This window comes from Babylonia areolata, chromosome 26, assembly GCF_041734735.1.
Source record: "Babylonia areolata isolate BAREFJ2019XMU chromosome 26, ASM4173473v1, whole genome shotgun sequence".
In the NCBI taxonomy this organism is placed as follows: Eukaryota; Metazoa; Mollusca; class Gastropoda; order Neogastropoda; family Buccinidae; genus Babylonia; species Babylonia areolata.
Genome location: NC_134901.1, coordinates 5,776,859 through 5,799,912, shown reverse-complemented (window position 1 = coordinate 5,799,912; position 23,054 = coordinate 5,776,859). Strand labels below are relative to the sequence as shown.

General features: G+C 42.2%; 1 protein-coding gene across 1 annotated transcript; it reads left to right on the top strand.

The window, feature by feature from the left end:
• The first annotated feature begins 10,310 nt into the window (after positions 1-10,310).
• Positions 10,311-14,957, top strand: LOC143300500 (tubulin beta chain-like). The gene is made up of 4 exons (XM_076614223.1): positions 10,311-10,446; positions 11,717-11,825; positions 12,704-13,059; positions 13,896-14,957. Exons 1-4 carry the CDS (start codon positions 10,390-10,392, stop codon positions 14,709-14,711), a joined length of 1,338 nt encoding a protein of 445 aa, XP_076470338.1. The 5' UTR covers positions 10,311-10,389; the 3' UTR covers positions 14,712-14,957.
• Positions 14,958-23,054: the final 8,097 nt, after the last annotated feature.

Below are 23,054 nucleotides of genomic sequence, written 5' to 3'. Positions count from 1 at the left end.
CATATGGTGAATCAGAAGAGTGACTACTAAAACACCGCCAGAATGACTAAGCAGCAGTGCAGGGTTTCCTCTGATGCGTGGCCTCAAGGCATCCTGACGCTGGGAGCTCCTGCTAGCACTGTGCTGGTGGCGGATGCTGGGTGTGGCTAAGTGGGGGTTTCAGGTGAGAAGATTGTGGTTAACGCCACTGAAACTGCTCAGATAATGTGGCAGCAACAAACACACACACAATAACAACAGCAACAGAGCAATTAGATAATTGAATAAGGCATATAGGATGCCGTCTTCCCTGGCCACTCGACGAATAAACCACTGAGCCTGTGAAGTGTTATCCTTTAGGGTACCTTTCTTGTCCAACCAACTAAAACGACATCAAGTGGCTGTGAGTTGTGTCCCTTGCCATAGTGACGGACGGAACACTGACCGTGTGTGTGGGCTGGGGGTGAGGGGCGGGGAGAGGGGGCAGCGTTAGAAGGTCCTCCTGCAGCAAGAGGTTGTTCACTGTGTCCTCCTCCTGTTCTACCTGTGTAGAACCACAGACAACACGTATGTATAATTATGTGTGTGTGTGTGTGTGTGTGTGTGTGTGTGTGTGTGTGCGCGCGCGCGTACGTGTGTGTGCGTGCGTTGTGTGTGTGTATGTGTGTGTGTGTGTGTGTGTGTGTCTCAGGCGTTGTCAGTTCGAGCAAATGCTTTGAATCTGATTCTCTCTCCCCCTCTCTCTCTCCCTCTTGCTCGCTCGCTCTTAAGTCCAAAACTTTGCTTCTGTCATATACGTTACGAAAGTCTGGGGCTGGAACTGAAATTACTGTCATCAAGCTTTACACGTGCCTTTATATCTCATCGTGATAAGGTGGTGTTGCTCAGGCCTGCTATCCCAGAAACCATGTCGATCCATGGCAGAGCACAACTGGAACAGCAGGAAAGGGGGAGGCTGCACTGACAGGCTGTTATTTTATGTTGAATTTATTGTGCAAGTGTATATATACAGAATGTGTGTGTGGAGGCACATCCACGTCTTTTCTGTGCATGTTCTATGTTTGTATTGTGAGTAAGAGCAACAATCCGCGTGCGTATTTCTATTTGGAAATGATAAAGTTGATTTGACCTGACCTCAAAAGTCTTCAAAACGACGTTGACCTGACCTCAAAAGTCTACAAAACGACGTAGACTTACCTCAAAAGTCTACAAAACGACGTAGACTTGACCTCAAAAGTCTACAAAACGACGTAAAAATCGAGTGTGTGCAGAGAACAAAGACTCGCCACATGAACAGAAAACACAATCCAAATTTCACAGCACAGCCACTGAAGGATCCGTGCCGCACTCCTGACATCAGCTAAGTGTTACTGGTGTGTTACATATCTGTGTCATGTTGAGTTGCTTGCAATTCAGTGCATGTTCGTCATAACTTTAAAATCACGCTTTAGCGTAAAATTTCGATCCTTACTCATACTCACCCAAACATCATCCTTCGAAATGAAACTGTAAGTGTAAATCTGGTCCAGTTCTGAAAAAAAAAAAAGGAAAACGTTTAGACGAACAGTTACGCCAGAGCTTATCTGTCTCCTATCATCATCTCTCCCTCTTCGATCTCTCTCTCCCCGACTGACAAACGTACAGAGTCAGAGAGACAGGGAGACAAAGAGAGATAGGGAGACAAAGAGAGACAGGGAGAGCAACAGTGTGACAGACACAAATAAAGACAGATACACACACATGCAGCAAGAAAAAGATCCGCAGCAGCAACAAGTGGAAGCTGTGAGGTTGTTATCTGTACTACATCATCATCCGAGCTGTCAAGCCACTGCCATACCAGATCATTATCATCTGAGCTGTAAATCCTTTACCATAAGGGCTCATTGTCATCTGAGCTGTAAAGCTTTTACCACACCAGATCATTATCATCTGAGTTGTAAAGCTTTTACCATACCAGATCATTATCATCTTAGCTGTAAAGCTTTTACCATACCAGATCATTATCATCTCAGCTGCGTAATCATAGCCATATCAGATCATTATCATATCAGCTGTAAAGCCACTGCCACAGCAGATCATTATCATCTCAGCTGTAAAGCAATCGCCAAACGAGATCATAATCATCTCCCCCTCCCCCGAAACACACTGTAAGACTTTACCTGGACAATGAGTTGCGTCTCTGATGTCAAGGTCTGGCAGCTCTTCTTCCAGAATCAGTCCCCGCAACTGCTGGGTATAGAGAGAACACTAAACACTGAACACTTTAATGTCAACAACTTTACAGCATGACAACGGGTGCATACTACAAATAACAACATGTAACGATAGTAATAATTACTGATGAAAACAAAATCCAAAACTAATTGATACCAACAATCAATTTGTAAAAGTAGTTGCGATTCGACCATCCATACAAAGTAATGTGATCCGGGAGGAAAAAAAAAAAATATCGTGTGTGTGTGTGTGTGGCATGTATTCCAAATGGGTACACAGAGAGAGAGCTTTTTTTTTTTTTTTTTTTTCCATTTAACCAGTAACTTGAATCAGAAAACGGAAGAGAAAACCCACCCAGTCTTGTTCATAAAATTAAACTGAATCACTCTTGCAGATTCAGATGGAGGTGTGTGTGTGTGTGTGTGTGTGTGTGTGTGTGTGTTCGTGCCTGCGCGCGCGCGCACCGTTGGTGTTACCAAATTTCAATTCCGGCTTTGACGTGTGCAACTGGTCAAAGTGAAAAGCTACCTATTCTCTGATTGGTCACAATCTGTGCTAGCACGACACGGCACGTGGAAAGCACGTGATTGCAATTTGAATATGAAATTGTCGCCCATTGTGGAATCTACGATTCTGAACGAAGCTCTCTTTTTTTCATTTTGTTTGTTTGTTAATACTTTAACAAATATGACGAAAATGAAAAGCTCTGGAAATTTATGACAATACAAAACAGCTGCTTTGATTTTTTTTTTTTTAATTCTGGTTCATTCATTCACACATTCACACACGCATACACAGACGCGCGCGCACACACAGCGTGGGATGGGATCGCATGCACTGACCTTGACACGTTGCAACTTGCAGTTCCTAGATTTTACCCCCCATCCCCAATCTCCCTGCATGAATATTGATCCTTAGAGTCAGTGTGGACCCTGGCATAGATCTACCCACTCTGGATCTGTCAACCACTTGTCTCATAACCATTATATCTATACTGTCCTTTGGGTCCCTACAATGCTTTATTTCTTTCCAAAGCACTTGAAAAGGGCTACAGCTAGCTTGTCAAAAGCGCACACCCGTACAATCTAGCTGTGGTGTTTACGGGTGCTGAGTTCACTGTTCTCATTAACACCCGAGCATCATGGCCACAAGAGCAGAGGAGATCTATCGTGTGTTGTGTTGCTGTCACTTCGCCAAACCTGCCAACGGGGAGGAAGGGGGTGGGGGGAGGGGCTTGCTGGGACCTGTAAACGGAAGTTAAACCAGGGTGTGTGCCCTTACATCGACATAAAATTGGGTCTATTCCTAGATCAATGAGGAGGTGTGGACAGGCGACGTCTTGTGACTGAATGTGCGAGCAAATCTGAAGGAGAAATTGAGATCGTGTACGTGCAGCGTGTGTGTGTGTGTGTGTGTGCGCGCGCGCGCGCCGGTGTGCACGCGCGATGTGTATGCCTGTCCCTTTAGCTACGTAAGTTTGCACAAACCAGCCGTGCGTCTTGGCGCGCGTATATTTTTCATTGTTGAACATGAGTAGGCCGCCAAACTATTAAAAAAAAAATAATAAAAATAAATAAAAAGACTACAAACCAACCATGAAAAACGTAGATCTTAATTTGTTCGAATTCTCGTAGACTAGAATAGAAAGTAATACAGGAATACCCGATGCATTCACTTCGAAAGATCATCGTGTTCATACCCAGGAAGAAGCAATGAAAAGTGAGTCTCTGGTACTTACGTCAGCTGAAGATAAGGACGTGTCTCCCATCACAACCACTCTCTGATGATACAACCCCCCAAAAAAACTTTCAAGATCTAAATTCTCTCTGAAATGACTATAGATTCTGTTCAATCGGAGTCTCCATCACGCAGACTTTGCTGACAATGAAATGTTTTCTATGAAGCTCAGCATCAAGGCCTTCCTTGGAAGTTAATAAAGCAAAGCTTCGTAGGCTTATGTGTTGCAATCGTTCACTGCAACGTCATGTGCGCGATAAAATATTCGCAACAAAACTGGGTGACGCGTGTCATCCACCCATCTCTCTCTGTTTCTCTGTCTCACACACACGGAAGGAGCTGCGAACAGCATCAGTTTACAGGTTGAATATTTTATAGTTAAACCCCTGAGAGAATGGACTGATGGATGGATGAATGAAAGAATACTGACTCAAAAGTGGTCATAACAGCCCCGAGGCATTATAAAATGACATTTCATTTGTGTATTAAATACAAGAAGTTTAAAAAAAAAAAAAGAAGAAGAAGAAAGAACCCGAGTTAATGTGCAAGTGCAAATGACATGCTCCTCTCTTTCTCACAGATCATCTGCACTGGCATGCCTCCATTCACACAACCACATCTGCTCCATTTCACCCATGACAGACAAAAGTCCACTTCAGTGATGTTGTTATTTTGTTGTTGTTGTTTTCTTTGTGTTTTTTAGCTTCAAATAAAAAACGGATCTGGTCTGGTTTTTATATAAGCATCTGTTAACACATACGCACACACAAAATCAACTCAGGTAACATTATACAACAAAAAGCATACTCATTCTTACTCTTCTTCTTCTCCTTATGCTTCACTCTTTCTCTTCCAGTTCTTCCTTCTCCCTCTTCGTCTCCCTCTTCGTCTCTGTCGTCTTCTTATTTTCATTGTCTTCTTCTTCGTCTTCCTCCTCTTCTTCTTCCACTTCCTTTTCTTCTTCCCTGTCATCATCTTCTCTGTCTTCTCCTTTCTGCAACTTCCTTCACCGAAAGGTACATGGGAACAAACCCAGACACTTCCTCAAAAAGAAAGTTCCAGGTTTGTCCTAATATCCGTCAATTGATACGTGCACAAAGCAGCACAGACCGAAAAGAAAATGTGTCTATGTTGTTCACTCTCCTCGAAAAACGCGCATGCGCGCGTGCCAGTGTACATGTGTGTGTGTGTGTGTGTGTGTGTGGTATGAAGTAACTGCCGTTAGGGGATTAGTGTCAAAGACACCAACTCCTGAACGCCGGACAAACAAACAGACTGGCATCACAGTAACAGGTCGTTCTGAAAATCGTGTCACAGAAGCGTCTGTATGTCACACACACACACACACACACACACACACACACAATCCGGCTGTGACGGACACACACACACACACACACACACACACACACTTGTACACTCACACACACTCACCCATACATACTGTCACACACACACACACACACACACACACTCACACACACACACACACACACACACACACACACACATACTGTCACACACACACACACATACACACTCATCCCCTACCGCCCTCACCCCCCACCCCCACTGTGTTTGTGGAATGTATTGGGGTGGGGCCTGGGTAACCTACGTTTCTCGGTTGAGGGTTGAGCCTAGTTGTCTGTGAGACTGCAAATTGTTGCTCTGTGTGTGTGTGTGTGTGTGTGTGCCGGTGTGCAGTGCAATATCGCTCACTGGTCACGGTATCAGTGTGCGCCGGCGCATGTCAGTGGGTGCGCGCGGGCACTTATAAGTCAATGTTTTACACAAACCTGTGGTACTGACACGCTTTCGCCGGCTCTCAAAGTGTGGTCATCACATTGGGTTTGTACGAAGAACAGGCATATGCTTTTTTGTTGTTGTTGTTTGTTTGTTTGAATTCTTTTTTGTTTTGTTTTGTTTTGTTTTGTATACAGCAGAAGTGTGGCATACAGTAATATATACGCTTTGACACCTCCTTGAAACTGAACCTCAAACCGTCACTGAGCCTTAGAGTTGATTCTGACGACCTGCAGGTTACTCAGTAATGGCTGACGAAGTTGTTCTGGGCTTAGACCAGAGACTCCTTGGCAATCAAAAGAAGGTTGTATGGGTGACCGTCGGTGGTGGCAGGCAAGCGGAGGGCGACAAGAGAGGAGGGTGGAAGCTGGATTGAGAGGGGAGGTGGGGGATGGACGTGGGGTGATTGAAGGGGAAAAAACCACTGAGGGTGTGGTCCCGTCAAGGTCACGGTGTGCGTTAATGCAGGTCACCAACCGCCGCGCTGGAGACAAGTACTGAGACACACACACAAGCGCGCGCCAGCACTGAATTTGAATTTCTTTTTCTTCTTCTTCTTTTTTCTTTAGTCAGCCAGTTTCCCCCGGAACTTTCCCTTTCATCAGTCGGTTTTGGTTGTGTGTGTGTGTGTGTGTGTGTGTTTTTGTGTGTGTGTGTTTTTTCTTTGTTTCTTTGTCGTCAAGTTGTTGTTGTTGTTGTTGTTGATTTTTATTCAGTAATCAAACAAATGAGAAATATTATCATTGACACTGAGGTATACTGATCATAGCGCCTATCTGCGGTCAGAGACCAAACCCCAGCGCTTTCAGTTAAAAAAACTCGGAGCCGTTATAGTCTAGTGGTTAGTAGGACCTCGCGTTGTGGCCGCGATGACCCAGGTTCGAATCCTGCTCACGGCAACTTTTACCGTTTGTATTGTATTGTATTGTATTGTATTTCTCTTTTATTTGTGTGAAATTCGGGCTGCTGTCCCCAGGAAGAGCGCGTCGCTACACTACAGCGCCACCCATTTGTGTGTGTGTGTGTGTGTGTGTGTGTATTTTTCCTGCCTGTAGTTTTTGTTTTTCCTATCGAAAATGACTTTGTGCACTCCCCCCCCCCCGCCCCCTCTCAAGGCCTGACTAAACGCGTTGGGTTACGCTGCTGGTCAGCCGGGCATCTGCTTAGCAGATGTGGTGTAGGGTATATGGATTTGTCCGACTGAACTGAACGCAGAGATGCCTCCTTGAGTAACTGAACTAACAGTCATTTGCACAACAGGCTGCCTACCTGGGTAGGGCCGACCACGGACTGACAGCTGGCTTTAGGCGGCTCATCCCGTTCATTTCCTCTGTGTCATTCAGGTAGGCTTTACATTCCACGGGTACCCAGGGCCGGACAGACACAGACTTCGTCAAACCTGATAGGCGTGTCAGTTGGCCTAGTGGCAACGCGTCCGCCTAGGACTGAATCGAGAGAATCTGAGCGCACTGGTTCGAATCCCACAGTCGCCAGTATTTTCTCCCCCTCTATTACACTTTGAGTAGTGGTCTGGACGCTAGTCAGTCATTCGGGTGACTGAGACGATTAACCGAGTTCCCGTGTGCAGCATGCACTTAGCGCACGTAAAAGAACCCGACATGGCAACAAAAGGGCCAGTCGTCCCTGGCAAAATTCTGAAGAACATTTCAGTTTGATAGGAGAATAAATAAAATTGCAGGCAGAAAACTGAGGGAAAAAAAGGTGACGCCGGCTCTCAGTGTAGCGACGCGGCGTTCTCCCTAGGGAGAGCAGCCCGAATTTCAAACAGAAATCTGCTATGAAAAAAAAGATTGATACAGTATATATATATATATATATATTATATATATATATATATATATATATGTGTGTGTGTGTGTGTGTGTGTGTGTGTGTACAGTATACAGTAATACACTGAGTATACAGCAGTAGGCCCACAGGAACAACTTTGGTCAGACGTAAAACTTTCCGTGTCGTACGCGGCTTCCTGAATACTTCTGTTTTCTATAATTATGTGGTAGGGTTAGAAGGGGGAGGGTGCAGGTGGGGTGGGTGGGGGCCGGGTGGGCTGGGGTTTGGAGAGCGTCTGTTCCACATCAAGTTCCGAGACAATACAATGGAACTGAATTGTAACGGACGGACCCCCCCGCCCTTTTAAAACCCGCCGGTGAATGATATCCACATGTTCATCAGTGCCTGCATGTGCTCACTGTGGTCACAAACCCGCTCCTGAAATGGGATTTAAAACAAAAAGGGACCAGTACTCGCTGTTTTATTCAAGTTCCTTCCTTCCCGGTTCATTCAATCTTTTCTTTCTTTATTTCATTTATATTATTTAATTCTATTTATTCCCCGGCTTTTGTTCGTTGGTTATCTGTTTGTTTACTTCTTTCGGAAGAGCACTGAGCTAGATTATCACTGGTAATACAGATCGTTTTTTTTTTGTTGTTGTTGTTGTTTTTTTAACACAGTGACGGACATGTCATCATTGTTGATGACAATTACTGTGTGTGAAACAATGACAATCATGTAGTACGGTCAGTGTTGTATATTTAGCTGGTGCATGCGCATGGCTGATCAGTCGGCTGGCCCGGCTAAACACTACATACGTAAGCTACAAAAGATAGGCTGTAAAAAAAATTTTAAAAAAAGGAAGAAAAGAAGTCAGTCAACAACGACTCGAAGAAAGCACACTGAGCACAATGCAATATGACAATGCAATATGATGCAATGCAAATCACTGATAAGCCAATACAGTGATGTCATGATGATACTGACTGACTGAGTGCATGCCGTGCGCGCACGTGTGTCTCAGATGAGCGGACTCAGTGAACGTCACAGCAAATTCGTGTTCACTGACGTGCTTGCTTCAGTGCATGGGTGTGCACTGGCATGTAACGCATATCACTGGAATTTCTCCGAGTGACTGCACTGACGAGCAATAACAAATGTAAAATTCAACTGGTCGTTTCGAGCCAACGACAGGCTGAAGCTCAACCGTTAACCACGGATTTGAATTTTAGGCCAACGTCAGCGATCGCACTCGATTTCAGCCGGTCACCGGGCTGATCGCCTCTTAAAAACCGGCACCGGATTCCAAAGACACGAAACACTGAAACAAACGAAAGTTGCTAACAGCCGATTGTGTTGGGCCGGCAAAACAATTCAGTTGACACAACTGAAAAGACAATGATGTCATACATGTTTTCGTATGGTAACACAAGTATTTGTTGACACTGGTGGCCGCTTGGGACGGCCGAATTCGACGAGTCGTGTTGGTCAGTGGTCTCAGTGGTTTTACACTGAGGCATTACGCCGGAAGAGTCAGTTTCTGTTGGCCGGGAAAACTGACGTAAACAGTGTACGTGACAACGGGCGCAGGGGCAAGGCGGCGAGACTGCCGGACGGATGATTGACCGGCACGGTCTGCGAGTAAAGTCTACTTGCATAAATAACGCTGATCAGTATTAAATGTACTGATACCCGGCAGTGTTTGGTCTACATTTCCGACTCACCGAATCAGTGGCGAACAATTCAAGTTATGAAAAAGTAAAATTATACTCGTCAGCTAAATCATTACTAACTGACAAACATAAAAACGCACTGCGGCCGGCGCCCATGGCACACGCACACACACATAAACACACTAGTGCACATGGCACACACGCGCGCGCGCCGTCGCCGGCGCGTACACAGCACACACTGGGACACTGACACACCGGCACACTGTGACCGTGACACCAGTGCGGCGGCATACACTGACTCACACACGCGCGCACGTACACGGCACGGGCACACACACACACACAGGGACACACACGAGTGCACTGACGGGCACACTGACACACACACTGACACACGGCATACTCATACACTGACTCGGACGCGCACGCGCGCACGCACACACACACACACACTGACGAGCGCGCGCACTGACGTCTTACAGTCGTATGGTATCAAACGGTGAAAACTGAAGACATCAAAGTAGGAGAAACGTTAAATCAATAACCAAACACACACACACACACACACGGACTGTGCAGACGTGCAACAAACGCGCGGGATCGATGTCACGTTTTGGGATGTGATGATTTTTATTTGGAGAATAATAGTATGCAGAATGTGTGCTTTCACCCACGCCAGAACAAAGAAAAGGAAATGAGAAGGGAGGGGTGAGGGTGTGTGTGTGTGTGGAGGAAATACGAGGTGGGGGAAAGGGAGTTAGGGTGTGGGTTGGATGATAAGAGAGTGGAGAGGGTAACGGAAGCGTCACAATCCACCGGGTGAACCTTCGTGGTTCAAACACAAAACCTAATGACATCTAAATCAATGCGCGAACATATGTGAGATTGCGTCCTTATTTGAGATTAGGGCATGCTTTAAAATTCAGGTATCTTTACTAGATTATACATCTCATGTTCACATGATCGATTAGTATATGGGTAAGAAAAAATGCTGAGAAATTTCATTTTAAAATCGAAATAGTGCCCCTGCCAACCACCCCAATCAGAAACCGCGAACGTTGTCATTGGCTACTAGCTGCTCATGAATATGTGAATTCGAAAGTCCCGCTATAAAGGATAGCGTCGGCTGCAACGGGCAAGCAAACTTTTCGATTGAACAAGAAAGCTAGTTTCATACAAAAAATATACCAATATGCGTGAAATCGTTCACATGCAGGCTGGCCAATGCGGCAACCAAATTGGAGCTAAGGTAAGAGTGTTGTTCATTTTCGAAAAGTAGCAGAAACACTTTCTTTTTTTTTTTTTTTTAATGATCGTGCGTACTGGCAGATATCAAGACTTGCGATATCGCATCGGGTCGTCAGGCGGCATCAACTTGGAGGGGGAAAAAAAAAGAAATCGGCTTGTCACAATTTCTTATCGAAGCCCGAGTTCCTGGATAACAAAGTATTTAAAGAATGAATTTGAAAATAGATTCTTGTAATTTGGGCAGATTAATGCATAGTTAACTTGATGAGGCTGTTCTCAGACCTCACGTTTTTGTTAAGGTCACGACATAACGGCTTGACCTCACCAGGCGGGAACGGCTTTCGGTTTGGGTACTCGGGTTAGCTTAATCGAAATACCACATTCACTGAACTGGTGTTCATTTTAAAGAGCCATACCTTACCTCAAGCGTAATGGCTGATCAAGGACATTACATTTGCCAAAAGAAAACGGCACTGGCATAAAAAAATTTTTTTTAAATCCAGCATGCCTCCTTAACTACCTATCGAAACTAAACTTGCACAAAATACTAATGTGTTCAAAAATGTCCTTGACATGAACATCAATTTAAAAGAAAAACTTACTGACTTTGACGAGTGATTTACTGTACGTGTAAAAGAAAACATGTATTGTATTCCACAAATAAAAGGAGACCGATATTGAAGGGGACATTTAAAAAAAAAAAAAAAAAAAAAAAGGCCGTGAGGCCTAGGCAGTCAAATGCCAGTCCCTACACTACTACTACTTACTAGTTAAAGAGTAGATTGCGATTCTGCTGGGGGTGTAAAAATCCCTATAATGAAATTACGGTTTGTTTGGGTTTTTTTGTTTTTTATCCAACGACCTCGGTCTCAAACTCTAAGGATTAGACATTTTTATGTTACAGGTCAAGCTAAAGAATTAAAAAGTTTTGATCAGAAATCTTTATATTTAATGTGTTCAAGTGCCATGAATGTCCACAAAATGGGTTGATCAGTCTTATAAGCCAGGTCTACGAAAACAGTTTTGATCCTTTTTTCTTTTAATAGAATTTAAAAAATATATACTATCAATATGTGCAATGCATGATAAGTATAGATATATAAAATGTAACTGAGTATTAAAAGAAAAAAATCAGTGGAGACATAATCATCCAGATTATTTCACTGTTTAAGATTATGCCTTTTTTTGTTCTTCTTTAGATAAATAAAAACAGATTGTTCAGGATGTATAAATGGCCATGTTTTGCTGTACCTCAAACATTGCATTTTCAGTTTTGGGAAGTGATATCAGACGAACATGGCATTGACCCCACTGGAACATACCACGGTGACTCAGATCTGCAGTTGGAACGCATCAACGTTTACTACAATGAAGCTACAGGTATAATTTTTGTCTGCTGCAAGGTTCCCAAATTAATTGTGTAAAAGCTTGCAATGTTCATGTTGCTTTCATATTGGTTTGGCTTCAAGAGTAGAGAAACTTGCAGTTGACTATTTGACAGATACATTCAGAATTGTGTAGTAAGTGGTTCACATTTGAATACTATAGCAGTGGCAATACCCACAATTCTTCCCCTGCGCTTTTCCATTTATAAGGCAGAAAAACTTGTTAATTGGTTCATAACATTGTAATATACTCAACATTTCTTCCCCTCCACTCTTTGACCAGCTTTCTTTACGTCTCTTGACAATGGAAGATTGTAGATTATGTATTAAAATGTTATTTAAATAGTATTTACGATTTTTCCTTCTTTTCTTTGGAACGAAACTGAATGGAAAGAATACAGGGAAGAAATGTGGATATTGCCAGAGCAATGTGATAACTTCATTTTTATAACATAAGTGGGTGGGGAGGAACACACACGAAAAATGGGGATGAGATACAGCAAACTGAATAATACATAATGTGATAACTTTCATGACATAAGGGGGGTGGGATCCCTGGGGAGAGATATCCATTTTGGTGGGTCAGGTCTGCAATGATTGCTCATTAATTTGCAATATTTATATGTTCGTATGGGGTTTTTTGTTGTTTGTTTTTTTTGCTATGCTTACCAGCTCCTTGGCAGGACCCTCTCCAGAAATCTTATAAAGCAAAGATGATTATACTTTATAAGGAATACATGGTCATTACGATGATTATACCTTAAAAGGAATACATGGTCATTTGGGTACTATCATAATTAGTAATACTGTAATTATGTACCTGACATTTTTTTGCAGATTTTCTATAACTCAGCATTGGTATTGTTCGTGCAGGAGGAAAGTATGTTCCCCGTGCTGTCCTGGTTGACTTGGAGCCAGGCACCATGGACTCTGTGCGTTCCGGTCCATTTGGTCAGATCTTCCGTCCAGACAACTTTGTGTTCGGTCAGTCGGGTGCTGGCAACAACTGGGCCAAGGGACATTACACTGAAGGGGCCGAGTTGGTGGACTCCGTGCTGGATGTGGTGCGCAAAGAGGCGGAGAGCTGCGACTGCCTGCAGGGCTTCCAGCTGACACACTCCCTGGGCGGTGGCACCGGCTCTGGCATGGGCACCCTCCTCATCTCCAAGATCCGTGAAGAATACCCCGACAGAATCATGAACACCTTCTCTGTTGTGCCATCTCCTAAGGTACAGTCTGCTTTTTTCCATTACATGACCAGCGTATGTGCAGATAATTGTCGATCTTTGAAAATGATTGATGTACATTTTGTAAATTCCTGGAGCCTGCTGTTTGCAATTACTTTGTGGTAAATGTTAGATTTTCTACAGAAATTGTAAACCCAGTGCATCAAAAATGATAGTGTTCATCTGAATATATTTCTCTTTGTGATCTTGATTCCACCTTTCAACTAATTCAGGGGTCCAAAAGTTGCATTTGGGGAAAGGGGTAAAATTCTTTATGCCTTACTTACATTCCATTATAGTTGAGACAAACATAGTTTGGATTTTTACTGTTTGCCTTCTCTCATCCCAACCATATGGAGTGGTAGTGCACCCAGTTTGAAAGCAAGTGTCCTCAGGTTCAAGTCCCAAACAGACGGATTTTGATCCCCCTACCAAACCTTCAGTGGCTGGGTGCGAGTCTTTCTGACGAGAGGATATACTACAGAAAAATTAAAGACAGAACACTTTACAATGATAAATGGGTGGTGCAAGATTATGGTGACATTGTCCCTGTGGAGAGTAGTTCAAATTCCACTCATTGAAGTATGCTATGGTTGAAACCATGTACAATATCTGAAACCTTTTAATTAAGGTTAAATTAGCAATACTCCCTGTAGGCTTAAGGATGAGATTGAAATATTCTAGATGAAGAAAAATCTTCAAATAGTTAAAGAAGCAAATTACTTTTCCCCCACCCCTTTCCTATTGTGACTACTCAACCTTGTGTAGACCACAGAAAAACAAGAAAAAAGTGGATGTGTATTTTGACTGACATGGATCTTGTGTGTGTGTGTGTGCAGGTATCAGACACAGTGGTTGAACCATACAATGCAACACTTTCCGTCCACCAGCTTGTTGAAAACACAGATGAAACTTACTGCATTGACAATGAAGCCTTGTACGACATATGCTTCAGGACCTTGAAACTGACCACCCCAACATATGGTGATCTCAATCATCTAGTCTCTGCCACCATGTCCGGTGTCACCACTTGCCTCCGTTTTCCTGGTCAGCTCAATGCAGATTTGCGTAAACTGGCTGTCAACATGGTCCCCTTCCCCCGTCTCCACTTCTTCATGCCAGGGTTCGCTCCCCTCACCTCCCGTGGGTCCCAGCAGTACCGCGCCCTGACTGTGCCTGAGCTGACACAGCAGATGTTTGATGCCAAAAACATGATGGCTGCCTGCGATCCCCGTCACGGCCGCTACCTGACCGTTGCCGCCATGTTCCGTGGCCGCATGTCCATGAAGGAGGTGGACGAACAGATGCTGAACGTACAGAACAAGAACAGCAGCTACTTTGTGGAATGGATCCCCAACAATGTCAAGACAGCTGTCTGTGACATCCCTCCCCGAGGCCTGAAGATGTCTGCCACCTTCGTGGGCAACTCCACAGCCATCCAGGAGCTGTTCAAGCGCGTCTCTGAGCAGTTCACAGCCATGTTCCGCCGCAAGGCTTTCCTCCACTGGTACACTGGTGAGGGTATGGATGAGATGGAGTTCACTGAAGCTGAATCCAACATGAATGACTTGGTCTCTGAGTACCAGCAGTACCAGGATGCCACTGCTGAGGAAGAAGGTGAATTTGATGAAGAGGAAGAACAAGAGGAGACCTAAACAGCCTCTCTCCAAAGTGAACAGTCCTGCCCAACCAAATGACCTGTTTGCAACAGACTGAACAGAAATCCATCTGACATTCCGGAAAAGAAAAAAGTATCTAGTCCCAACTTTTATCTTGAAAGGCAGCCCAACTCAGAAAAACAATCCGTCAAAACTTTTAAAACATATCAACTGGTATTGCTACCTCAGAATGTCTCTTTTAAATGGGTCTTTTGGCTGGGCATTAAAGCTACTTGAAAACAAGCCTTTTTGTTTGTTGCCAGTTTAAATGATTACACATGGTATAACTCTTAGCATCATCTAAATGGAAAGTGATTCTATATGGAAAATGTTATGCACATTTTCTGGTTTCCATTGATAAACACATCTTGCAAATTTATACTTAGCCAATCCTTTCCAACTTTTGAGGGTTTTATAGACCCATAATTTCTATTAACTCCTGAATAAAATACATCATCAGAAATGAGCACTATTTACCTACACCCTCTTTTCAAACTTAGCTTCATACAATCTGTCATTTTTGCCAGCATGTTTCATGAAGGCAAACTTGGCAGTTGGGTATGTCACTTTGTGTACATAATTTCCTACCAGTGTGAATTCAGTCCCACAGACCACAACCTTCAGATAGAACACTACTAAATTAACTATTACTAGTCAGTATAGGTTCAAGAGACTGATGATGCACACAAATGGGATAAACTGCTTTTTTAAAATAATTTTATTATTTTTATAACAAGAATGGGTCTAACGGTCCCAGAAAAAGTGGATAAATAAGTATGGTGAAGATTTAAGACATACATAAAAGTAGGATATCTCTGCCAAGATAAAATAGCCAAAAGTGTTCATTTTCCCAGAGAAAGGATAGTGCCAATAACCTCACCTTCATCTCTGTCCCCTAGCCTACCATCCCAGAATGTTTTCTTGGAAATCAAATGATTTCTCAAGATACCAGTTACCACACTTCACATCTCCCAGTTGTAAAAGAATATTCTGTGGATTAAGAAAACGTGAACTCTGCAGAACTACCAATCTAACCTAATCAATTTTGGCAAATAGCTGACATTTCACAAAATTACAAGAAAATTTAACTAATTTTCACTTGTGAATTCTGTTCTAAAAGAAAGAAAAGAAAACCCTATCATAAAATATAATGCTGATTTGGCATAAACTCTTCCTAATTTAATTATTACTTTTTCTTTTTTTTGGCCACATTTTTGTGAAATTCAGACTCCTCCCTTGTTTTATGTGCATGCACCAAGTGCATGTTGCACTCCAGACCTCAGTATATCATCATAATGAATGACTAGTGTCCACACAACTTGGGGTCTACTGGTGTGGAAGAAAATTCTGGAGAGTATGGGATTCGATCGTGTGCCCTCGGATTCTCTTGCTTTCTTCTCCCAGGCAGACATTACTGGAAGGACTCCACTCCATATTATGTGCTATTGGCACCCTCCTTGGGACAGTAAACATAGAGTATACTACATACAAGAAAAAAACCCCACTAAAACAACACATAGCAACAAATCAACGCATCAGAAGCGCAAAATGTGCATTGCACAAATATGCACACGCACAAACACACAGCACCCACCCACGAGTACCAGATACTTCCATCAGTATGAGACTGATAATGCTACATAACCTTCATTGGTCATACTGAATAAACGCATTCTAAAATGTTTCAAAGTGGATGACATCAAGAGAAAAACAATTGTGACAGTAAGAACTTGATACTAAAAGTCCCTTTGATCAAGTCATTGGAGAGACTTGAGACAAGCTTTTCTTCAGATCTTAGAGACTGAAGAGTAAATGTGGAGTAAAAAGATACCCAAATTCCACCCCCGAGAAATCAATATTCAACTATACAGAGATACCCCAACCTCCTTTCCCCAAATAAAGTACAACACTACATCCACACCAAGAACATGCATGCTCCATACATTTACACACTGAAATGTAGATTGTTCTTTGCGATCATCTGACTGAATTAGACTCCCCTTCATCCTCAGACCCAGTCTGCAGCATCTTAGATGTTATAACTCACATCCAACAGAAAAAAATCACGACATTTCTACATTTTATTAAGGGGGGACTTGGCGTGCATTTTTCTAGTATTTTTGTATCTCGACTTCTACTAAAGCTATTGCCATGAAATTTTGCACACAGACAGCAAAGTGGATTTGGAGCTAGAATACAAAGTTTCAAATGTTCATGTTACATAGAAATAATTTTATGATTTTTTTTCTTGTTTTTGTGCTGTCGAAAACGAGTACGTCTGCTCCTCCTCTACAGTTTGCAAAGTTAGGTAGTATTGAAGCTAAAATCATAATCAATACAAAGGACATGAATAGAAGAGTGCAATAGACATAAATTAGTATGTATAAATGTACATAAATGTAAATACCATCGCCAAGACTTTGGAGAAAATTGACAAATGTAAATAATTATTTTTAACCTAATATAACACTAAAACTGTCCAAGATCCAATCTTTCTAATGGTTTCATTGCACTCAGAAGCCATTTTTCCATCTATATGCAAAATTTCAAGGCAATAGCTGTTGTAGAACTTGTACAGTAAAGGAGGGCAGTACATACGTATGGAATAAAAAGTCGTTTTGAGAAATTTGACTCCAAAGATAGAATTTAATGTGGACAAATGAAAGGAACAATTTTCAATAGTATTACTATCTTTTTCCAATAATTATCAAGTATGATACCTTGTCAAGACATTCTGTACAGTTTTTTCTATGTGGCATTGGAAATCAAACACTCAGAACTGCCCAGGCCCATACACCTCCCCTTCTCTTTCTTGTCTTTCCTGGCGTTCCATGCATCGCACCATCTCTATTTTCTTTCTCTTCTCTTTCTCCTTTTCTGATGATTTTCTGCTGGATTTCACCACCCTGGCAGTGTCCTCTTTCAAAACAAAGTCACTCAGAGTGCTTCCTCCCACAAGCTCCAGTTCCAGCATCACATCCAGCAGGGCCGAGGACCCTTTGTTGACCTCCCTCAGTCACCCTCAGGCTCTGAAACACATGATACATTACAGTACACTTTTTTTTGCACAGCTTCATACATTTGTAACATATACACACATCTGTACAAGCAGTCTTACACACACACACACTGAACAAACACATAACCTGAAACACACACATGGAATATACACATCTCATACACATACACAATGAACAAACCCATAACCTGAAACATATTCAAACACACAGAATAATCACACACACAAACACACTATGAATAAACACATAACCTGAAACACACACTAATACACTGAACACACTCACAGCCACACACACACACACACACACACACACACTGAATAAACACAACCTGGAACACACACACATTGATTGAATAAACACATAACCTCTCACACACACCCCACGACACACACACAGCCCCCCACTCACCCCCTCACACCACAATCTAATTCTCTCCTCTCACACTTCACAAGGACCAGGAAGAAGTATGAATGATAAAGAAAATGAAAAATAAACAAAGAAATCAACGATCGACTTACCGGTTCTTTGCATTCTGGACACAATGCACCACTGGAATTGATGAGACACTGAAGGCAGCTCAGGTTCATGATGATGTTGAGATCGTCGCTTCTCACTTCTTCTACAGCTTCCTCTTCCAGTCTTTGTTTTTTGCTGGGTCCAGACTCATCTACTTCTTCACTAGAATCAGACACTGCCTTCTTTTTTTGAGAAAAAGTCCTTTTCTTTTCTTTGAAGTAGAGGACAGGTATTCCATAGCAGACGACGTTGATGGAGTCGGCTCACAGGTTGTCGATTCGACCTCAGTTTGCTGTGATTGGAGGCTGGTTTTTCCACATTTCCCTTTTCTCTTCTTTGTACCAAACTTATGGAGTACTCTAAACTTCGTTCCAAACTTTCTTGGCATTGTAAAAACGCAAAACTGTGCCTAAAACTGACAAAATGAATGTCCTAGTTAGCTCACTTCGAAACAGACGCTATGAACAAAGATGGCGGATGACTGGAGTTTCGGCCAATCAGAATCATGGATTTACCCTCGTGACAGCTTAGGCCCAATCATCGGTTTATACACTGTTGTTGGGTGAGCCATTTCGTGCTTCGCGGAGCTCTCGCACTGAGGTTGTTTGCATATGAAATTAGGTTGACCGGAAAGAGCGTATGTTTAGCTTTCAAACGAGCGGTCACACACCTCAGTTGGTAAAACGAAAGTGGAGGTTGCTAGGGTCTGAAGATAGCGATTTTTGTGATTCGACTTCGATTTCCGATAAATATTTGAGGCCACCTACATTAAAAAAAGTACAATTACACACACTTTTATGCAAAATTAAAGCAAAAGACATCCAAAAAGTGTTTGTAGATATATTATTCTTTCAAAATTTACAATAACCCCAAAACACATTTTCTGGTGATTTTTCATCAAAAATGCACGCCAAGTCCCCCCTTAAGTGCAAGAAATTGGCAGCACACACATATGAAACTGGTTGAATCGGGGAGGGAGAAGGAATGTTCCAGCCTCAAAGAAGTAGACTGCACACTTTTCAAGGCACAGGATGTGCATGTATGCATACATTCACTGATTCAGGCATGGGGTCTAGTCCTGTGGGACACTTAGGATAGTGCAGAGTAGTGGTGGAACCCAGAACTGGGCACTATATAGGGGGGAAGTTCATTTTTACATTGCCCACAATAAATGCATTTTGGAGAAACAATTGCATACTGACCAGAGCTTATAGAATAAAATGGGAATTAAAAAAAAAATCCAGGGCTTCTGATTCTTGGGGGTCCCAGAGTTGCTTCAAACAGTCACCAATGTCATATCTGTGAAGTCCATAAGGGATGAGACTGCAGGCATACACTGCCTCTCCTTCAAAGACAACTCAAGTTTGCTGAGTTCAACCTCATGGTTCAGCACACCTGATGGGTTAAGTGTGGAGATTTTTCCAGTCTATCAGGCCCATGTGTACAGACCTGCTCATGCTTGAACCTGCTGTGTGTATAATGCACATGCAGAAGATTATATATGTATGTTAGAAATTGCATTTTCCATGTCAGTGTTCTGTAGGTTATGGAAACCAGAACATACCCAGTGTGCATCCTCATGAAAACAGTATGGATGCCTATAACTTAACACAGGGTAAAAAAACAACAACAGTAATACAGTTGAATGGTTTCATGTCTGTGTATGCATGAATGAAAACAGACTGAATGGCACAGGAAATGAATGATGTGTGCCCAAAAGCAGTTCTCAGTCAATTCCACCCAGGTAGGCAGCCTGCTGTTCAGATGACTGCAGAGCACTTCAAACTTGGTCTCTGCCCAAGGATAGGTGATGAATAAGTATCAGTATCATCCTATCACTTAATGCACATTCTAATCAATTCTGCATTGCTAAACACAGGCACTCATACCTTCCAGTTTCTGGGGACAATTGAAGGGAAAGAACTCTTCTTCATGACATGATACCAGGATGAGACCAGCTCCAACAGATTATTTTCACTCTTTCTGTGTGTTATAGCTCCAATTGAGTATTTTCACTCTTCTTGTGTTCTAGCTCCAACTGATTATTTCCACTCTTTATATGTTATAGAAATCTGTAGAAAGTCAGGGACCTGCTCGATGAGCATGCGTACATCCTTCCCATGCTAAGGCATCAGAATGGCAATGTGCTTTATCAGAAGCTCTGGTTTGCAATGTGTCTAAAATGGACACATCAATATTGGCCATTTCTCATAGAATGTCACCGCTGTTAGATTCCAACTTCACACACAAACTGTTTATTCAGACTCAACACTGATAATAAATAAAAGATATGTGTAAATAGAAAAAGCATCCTCCCTTGCCTTGAGTAACACTAAAAACTACTATAAAATGCAATCTGAATAATGTAGAGTTGTGGCCTAGTGCTAAGACATCTGACTAGGAAGCAAGAGAATCTGAAGGGGTGGGATCAAATCAGGCACTTGCCAGTATTTTCTTGCCCTCCACAGATCTTGAATGAATGAACCAAGATCCTGTGTGTAGCATGTACTTAGCACATGTATCAGAATCCATGGTGACCAAAGGATTGTATCTGATAAAATTATGTAGAAAAATCCACTTTGATATTTTTGTTGTTGCTCCTGGTCAGGTCTAACCCATTGTCGGCTCAATAGGGAAGATTGGAAACAGAACTTTGAGAGTCATCCACTTCACTGATAAGTTAGAGTTGCTCAAATTTTCTGATGAACTACAGGTGTCAAGTATTCTGGTTTGGTTTCCTGGATGATGAAGAAAGGATAGAGTACAGCCCTATGTAATAATAAATGTATTTATATCGTGCTGAATCTTGTGCAGAGATATAATGCTTGCACATCCGAAATTCACACGCATGCATAAAACTGAAACGGATGAAAGACAAAACTCAAAATACATGTTGACGTTTCTTCTTCTGTGTTTGAGGGCTGCAACTCCCACATTGTCTCTTATAAACAAGTGGGCTTTTATGTGTATGACTGTCGTTTTGGGGAATGTGCATGCTGGGTATGTTCTTGTTTCCATGACTCGCTGAATGCTGACATGGATGACAAGATTTTTAATGTGTGCATTCGATCTTCAGCAAGCATATACACATGGAAGGGGTTCAGGCACTGGCAGGTTTGTCAGATCGGAAAAAGCTCTACCCTTAAACCTGCCATATTTGCCAAAATCAGGGATCACACTCAGGTAACTTGGCTGAAAATCCAGTGCTCTTACATTCAGCCACCCCACCCGTTCATGGATGCAAAGCTAGAGAAACTGAATTGGTTGAAGCATGTTACTTTAATGTATGATATTAATCATTTACACAATGGTATTTCATAACAATTCATTCCTTAATAATACATAGGGAAAATGTACTGAAGGTACCCATAGCCAAATTTCAACTTCCACTATAAAGCCAGAAACTGACAGGAATGTGATGGTAAAATATAATTCTCAGTGTAAAGAAAAACCAGCCAGCTGAAGCAGCTTGCAGAACAGAAGAGTTGATCAGGCACATAATCATAATCTGATGTGCCCCAGTACACCTTTCTGCCAATGCTTGGAACACAGCATACTGTTCTGATGCAGACAGAGAGACTGAATTTTTACTTCATACAGAAATAACAGAAAAAATAGGTTTGTTCCGACTATCAATAATCCGACTGATCTTTCTGAAAAGAATGCAACACTGAAAATGTTAGAAATAAATTGTAAGCAAACAACTATAGCTCTTTTTTTTTGTTTTTTGTATCATCCACTGCTTTTTTTTTCTTGCTTTTTTTCTCTAACATACACAGGGAAGCATGTTGTCCATCAGAAATATTGTCTGTTCATGGATGACTTACTCAGTTACTGACTTTAAAACCTAAGTTACACTCCTTGTATGTACATGTATTGTGATGCGAAGTAAACATGCCCTGTACATACTTATTCTTGAAAACATTTTTGACATAATATTTGATGCCCGAACTTGTGTCCCTGTATTTTCTGATTTTGAGTTTTTCAATGACCAAAGCTAGGCAGCTCAAATGTCCAGAAGAGAAGGGGGGAAAAAAAAAGGGAAAGACATTATTACTCAAACCTTAGCCAGTACTCAGATATAAGCGATGGAACAGATAGCAGGCAGCTGCTGTTACAGCAATTCCAGCCCAGATGAAGTGTAGATATGGCTGGCTGTGTTTCTGACTGAAATTCATGCGTTGCCGTTTTTTCATGTTGTTGATTTGTTCTCTAGTGCTCATTCTTCGCCCAGCGCGCACCCTTTTGCGCATACTTAAGGCACTGCAACATACAAGGATTTTCTTTACAGTGTTAATCAAAAAGCATACTGAATTGAGATTAGTGAAAAGTGCAAATAAACCACACACAAACACATGATGTTAAATTCATACTATATGGACAAAAATCGCTATACTCACAAGTAATATGAGTTGGCCTCATGGATTCCTCCATTGATGTAGGTTTTCAGTAACACACAGAATATGCTTTCTTTACATCAGGTGCTTGAAGACTTTACACTTCATCAGCAGTAAATGGCAGAGGGGGAGAAAAACATGTAATGTTAAAACTGAGCTAACTGTTGCCTGACAGTTTCTTACCACCTCTAAGATCTGTCATGCTTCAAGACTAGTACAGTCTTGTCTCTCTCTCTCACTCTGTCTTTGTTCAAGCACAAGCTTGAACCAAGGTGAACTCAAGAGGTTACTGAGGTAACATATCTGTGGTGGCTCCCTGCACGGGAACTCAGTTTTAACAATTTTGCAGCATCACACCATGTCCATCTGGAACCAATGTTCAGATGAACAATCTATTCTATTAT

What these genes read in the sequence shown, in the direction of transcription:
- LOC143300500 (XM_076614223.1), top strand. Translation starts at nt 10,390, where the DNA reads ATGCGTGAAATCGTTCACATGCAGGCTGGCCAATGCGGCAACCAAATT. An exon ending in GCAACCAAATTGGAGCTAAG is followed by an intron (nt 10,447 to 11,716) that starts GTAAGAGTGTTG and finishes TTGCATTTTCAG; the next exon opens with TTTTGGGAAGTGATATCAGA. An exon ending in CTGTTGTGCCATCTCCTAAG is followed by an intron (nt 13,060 to 13,895) that starts GTACAGTCTGCT and finishes GTGTGTGTGCAG; the next exon opens with GTATCAGACACAGTGGTTGA.